We start from the raw sequence: 6,000 nt of genomic DNA on the forward strand, positions 1-6,000 counted from the left end.
GAAATTTTTTTCCAGAACATACGCAATGTTGCGTGAAATGGAGCATAGTAGCAATGATAAAATGATATTTTCAATGTTTTAAACAAGCATAACTTACCTACGATGATTCAACTGTTTTTACGTCATTATATGGAATACATTTTTGGCTCGGTTCTTTCATGCTAGTAGTCGATCCAAAACAATCACTTTTCCCAATCACCAAAAAACAATACTCTTCTTGACGCGCGTTTCACCAACAAAGTTGGCATCTTCAGGAGATGGAGAATACTTATTTCGAACTCAAACACTATCTATTCATATCTAACAGTTTTCACTCTTACTTTCCGATTCACATCAATAATTTCGGGAAGAAATTTGCGGGAAATTATCTCGTAAAAGTTCCCGCAAATTTCGAAAAGGTGATTCATAAAAGGGAACTGAGCAAGAAATTCCAAAGGCTACTTTCACGTTCAACTTTCTGAAAATACGATCTAATCTACTGATGTATCTTGCTCAATAATAATGGACAATCTGTTTTTGTTTAAAATGGACAATACACTCTGAATCTGAGTCTTTATGAAAAGTTGAAATTTCTCCTTAAATTCACGTTTGTTTATTAACATATCTACAATATTTGAAGAATACCCGTTGCCTTGAGCTATGTCTTTGTTAACATTTTTCTCAATATCGTACCTTTCTCTACTCACAGGAGACGCAACAAACCTATGGACAAGCAAGTTCAGACCTGCTATTTTTTGTGGACAATGATGTGAACTCACAGAAATAAATTGGCAAACATTAGCAACATACTTGATCGAATAAGTGCCGAAAGTGCCCAGTGCCGAAAACCGAACTAGGTTTGTTAATGTTCGCAACAGCTGAATAAATGGAAGCAAAGAACTTCACAACCTGAGAATGAGGGATAAACTGCTTGCCAATTTCAACAGCTACCGAGCTACTGCTCGGTAGCTGAAAATGTGTATCAAAATACCACAAAATCCACAATTCCACCACTAACACATGCAGGTGGTTCAATTGCAACAACAGCCATAGAAAAAGCAAATCTACTAGCTGAACAATTCGCGTCCCACTCCACAAACGATCTTCTGGGAAAGGCACCACCCACTATCCCCCCACTGGAATCCACAATGCCGGAAATCACTTTTCGAAAACCTCTAGTCAGGCGAATTCTTAAACAGCTCAATATCAACAAGGCGTCTGATCCGGATGAAGTGCCCTCTAGTACTTAAAAAGTGCACCAATGAACTCGTACCAGTATTTTACAGAATTTTTCACCTGTTTTACAAAAAATGGGTTTTTTCTTCTTGTTGGAAGGCTGCAGCTTATTCTCAAAAAGGGCAAAAAAATCTACCTAATAACTATACACCAGTCGCTATTCTATCGGTGATATTGAAAATCATGGAGAAAGCCATAGACCACCACACCTTTGAATATTCGGAATTATTTTGAATCTTGAGCGATCATCAATATGACTTTCGGAAAATAAGATCAACGGGCGACCTTCTATCGTATGTCACCCGTATTAAGAATAAAGCTATCGAGAAACAAACATGATAGTCAAGAGCTATTGCGCTTGTTATTTCTGAAGCCTTTGATCGTGTGTGGTATGAGGGTGTGCTGGTCAAATTACAATGCTCTGACTTGTCGGGTCATTTTTGTGTATGGCTGTATGGCTCTCCAGCTACCTGAATGAACGTTTTCTGGAAGTGGCCGTCGATGAATGTCTCTGGAATACTTTTACCATCAACGATGGTGTTTTTCTGGGATCCATATTGTCTCCAACTCTCTTTTTATTATATACTAGTACTTTGTTGCTGTATCTGTATCGCTGCTCTTCCAATGTTTTAACAGAATCAGAATCAATGAATTTAGGCGTGCGCAGCGTTATAGAACAGTGCTTTAAAAAAAATTGTTCTACAGCGCCATCTAGTGGCGAGTTACAAAAAAATTGATAGCCTAAAAACCTTCTCTATGAAAAATTACTCATACATGTCAAGTTTCATCACGATCGGTTGAGCAATGTAGAAGTTTATCACTTACCAACCATCCAACCAACCAACTAACAAACATCCATTTTTATATATTAGACTAGTTGTTGCCCGCGGCTTCGCCTGTGTAGAATTTGGTAGTTGTAATTCTAATTAGTACTATGTTGCTGTATCGCTGCTGTTCCAATATTTTGACAGAATCAGAATCAACGAACTTAGGCGTGCACAGCGTTATAGAACAGTGCTTTCAAAAAATTGTTCTACAGCGCCATCTAGTGGCAAGTTGCAAAAAATTTATAGCCTAAATACCTTCTCTATTAAAAATTACTTATACATATGAAGTTTCATCATGATCGGTTGAGCGATGTAGAAGTTTATCACTTACCAACCAACCAACCAACACACATCCATTTTTATATATTAGATCAACGACTTATTGGAAAAAAACAAGAATCCAATATATTGCTTTGCTGACGACAGCACACTTGTCTCGTCATTCCATTTGGATTCCAGACATCGGCTGCTGATGCACATTTTCTCCAGCAGCAGGAGGGATCTAGAAGTGATTTCGAACTGGGGTAGTGACCAGGTTCCATTCAATGCCACAAAAACCCAAACATCGACTTTTTCCAAAAAGATAAATGTCCTCGAACCTGATATGATAATGTCAGAACAGACAATTTCGCTGTCTGCATCGATATGTTTATTGGGGTTTGGAATGGTCACCAATATGTCTTTGCACAATCATGCAAAGGCTGCTCCTCAAAATATTGAAACACTGTTCCGAACTAGAAAACTGTACACACCTCAACAACTTTTGATGCTTTATATAGTTAGATCAGACCTTTTTTGTAGTATTGATCACATGTATGGAGCTTCGTCCCTAAGCATATCCTGAAGTTACTAAATTCCATCCAGAAAAGAGGCATTCGCCTGATTGGAGACACGAATGTCACTTGCAACCTTGATAGTCTGGAACATCAAAAAACGGTTGGAGATTTGTCTCTCATTTATAGTTACTTTCCCGGGAGGTGTTCAAGTGACTTGATTCCACCAAGAGCGGTACATATCAGAAATAGGCAACGGACTTTGGCTGCTCATCGTTTTGAGGCTCATCTCAGTCCACTGTTTAAGAACTCTTCCATTTGGAGAACTGCGTATATGTTGAATAAACTTCCTGATGGCGTTTTCACAAATGAATTTATTCTCCAGTCATTTAAATCCAACGTGAATCGCTACTTTCGCCCAGGTACCGCTCTAAGGGTCCCTTAAGGATTTTCCAGTAGTTCGTGTATTTTTTCTTCAGAAAAAATTATATATACACATAATGGGATGTTTTTACCGGTTTCATTTCGTGTTTTTGATTCTTATAAAGATCAATTTCTCGACGTTTCGTCAGAGTATCATTTGCCATCTTCTGGTGATGTCTGGACTATGGATCTGGACCTAGATCCAAAATCTATAATTTGTAATCATTTCATACCTGAACGTAGGTTTAATCATTAGTCTTCACATAGGTGGAAGATCATATGATTCAAAAAATCGATGTGAGTAAACACTGATTAGATTGAATTGAGTTAGTATGTACACGTGTTGCGGTTTTGTGAACTGTTCGATAAAAATCTCACAATAAAGTGTTACTTGAATATACAATGACATTTATTGATGAAACATGCTTCTATAAATAAATGCAGAAATTATACACAACTTTGCGTCAATTCTATTGTCGGCTCAAGTGACGTCATGTAGCTCCGGATGGATACGTATTGACTATGTAATGGCCATTTCTCCAACGCTCGAAATCATGACGCTTGTATTCTGCAAAATGAATATGAGAGAAACTAGGAAAATTCAAGGGGGTGGTTCGATGAAGGAGATACTTTCATCGAATTATCATACGGCTGTAAGATAATCTTGGAATACATAATGCAATGTCGGCAATCCTTCAGTATGATCAAAGGAGACTCTCCGACGAAAAATCTAATGAATCTCAATAAACTACAAAAACCGGAGAGATTGTAAAAGTACGAAATGGTCATATAAAAAGTATGTTCGAGTTTTTTGAGAAAAACATTGAAATTCCTCATGTCCACATTTGAAAAAAAAATTATCAAATCGTGAATACAATAATTAAATGTTACCACCCGGCAGTAACAATCAGAAGTGCTAATCCCCAACTAGTAGCCCAAGAACTTTTCTGGAAAGCAGATGTAATTTTTGAGAAATGCACAATGGATTTATATGACTGGAAATCTTGTTTCCAAACTCGCTTACTTCTGGTAATTTTCTCAAAATATTTATTGAAAAATCTGAACTTTTTTTTTCTGTAAAAAAATGTTTTGTTGGAAATGAGATCGATCAGAAACCAATCAAAACATTTACTTGAATCAATTTTCATCCACAATAAAAACCAAAAACACATGCACAACATATTTCCTCGTTTTTTTTCCGTAATTCTATTTCATTACACTCTCAAAGTTATTTGCGTCATTATTCTGAAAAAAACGCCTAACAAACGATTTTGCACATTAACTTCTTCTCTTTTCCAAAATTTCAGAACTGAATAATATTTTTCACAAAGATAGTGCTATTAACCATGGACGTTTCAATCTGGTTGGCTAGCTTTTATAATTCGTGTAGTTTATGAAATACCAACAAAATCGAAAAAGACCTTCAAAAAATTTTCAAAACTTTGTGTTTTATCATCATCTGAATTAACTGATAGATATAAAGAGTCGATATTTTTCAATGGAGATTAGTTTTTGTGAACAAGCTCTTCTGCTTTCTACTTCTTCAACGTTATACAAAATGATAAAAACTACTTTACTAACAAGAAATTAATGAATCCTGCACAGGGATTACAGATATTTGATTACAGTCCATTTGAAACAACCACTTCTAAACTCATAATTATTAAATTACACAGAAACCAATTTTTTCACTTAGCATTCGCGAATCCCGCGTCGAGAGACAGTATTGTAGCTCTGGTGTAAATCTGGAAGAAACTTCTGTGTATGATCTACACATTTTTGTAAAGAGTTTTCAGTCAATTTAATTACTTTCTCCCATATGTTTTGTATAATAATGTAGAAGAAGAAAGCCAAAAGTTTTTTTCGAAAATAATTAATGTTTTGAACATATCATTATGGTTACTTATTCATAATAGACTGAAGATGAAAAAATTGAAAGGGATTCGGAGTACTGAGACATGGAATAATTTGCGTTTTTCTCTTGCACAAATATAGACAGACCTATTAGAAAACAATTCTAACACTTACCTGAATTAACCTTCGCAGACAAAAATAAAACGCACAACATAACTCCACGCAAACCCATTTCGAATTCCTTTAATCGTCCCTCGATTTCATTACAGTACTAAAGTTATTCGCGTCACTATTCTGAAAAAACGTCAGGGCAAATTTTCGCGTGACACGCGATTTCGCGTACAAGTTGCCGCCAAAATAGCGAATCGCGTGTCGGCAAAGCTTTAATGACGCTCAAAACGCGCGACGACGGAATGAGCGCCGCAACGTCGACGTCATGCCACCCCCAGGACTCCAGCGCGCCTGTCTGTCAGAAGATCCTTTTTGAGGACGAACTTTTATCTATTCCCTCCGGAAATCGCATCGCTGGCCACCGCGCCACGAAAAGACGAGGATTGTTAGCTGTTGATTTTTTTATTAACATTCAGCGGAACTACTTATCTCTTTAAGTATTCGGTAGATTCGTATATTCCCAATGTCAAATGTGAATCCTGAATTGAGGATTAATCAATTGATTCACTGAGAGAGTAACAAACATGATAGAGGTCTAATCACAAGATGCCAAAATTCATTTCACAAAAGTAAATAGTACTTCATTTCAATTTTTATTTATTTTATATTCATTTTATTGAATTGAGTTGAATTTTACTGATATCAAATTCTAGCCTAGAGAAAATGACATCGAATATCTCAAGTTTACTTGAGACCTGATTTTTTAATTTCTCATTTTGTTTACTGAAAGGAAAATA

At 36.3% G+C, this 6,000-nt stretch overlaps 1 protein-coding gene across 3 annotated transcripts in view; it reads right to left on the minus strand.

The window, feature by feature from the left end:
- The window catches only part of Ret (Ret oncogene), a 190,121-nt gene extending 184,622 nt beyond the window's left edge, over window positions 1-5,499 (minus strand). For 2 of the 3 annotated variants that reach the window (XM_074173183.1, XM_074173181.1), the window contains exon 1: window positions 5,267-5,499. In XM_074173183.1, coding sequence (XP_074029284.1) covers window positions 5,267-5,324 — 58 coding nt within the window. In that variant the 5' untranslated portion in view covers window positions 5,325-5,499. The remainder of the gene's footprint in view (window positions 1-5,266) is intronic. The other variant, XM_074173180.1, reaches the window with a different exon arrangement.
- Window positions 5,500-6,000: the final 501 nt, after the last annotated feature.

This window comes from Leptinotarsa decemlineata, unplaced genomic scaffold (genome assembly GCF_025532065.1).
Source record: "Leptinotarsa decemlineata unplaced genomic scaffold, Ldec_3_MD MMD2_tig00000218_RagTag_RagTag, whole genome shotgun sequence".
Taxonomy (NCBI): domain Eukaryota; kingdom Metazoa; phylum Arthropoda; class Insecta; order Coleoptera; family Chrysomelidae; genus Leptinotarsa; species Leptinotarsa decemlineata.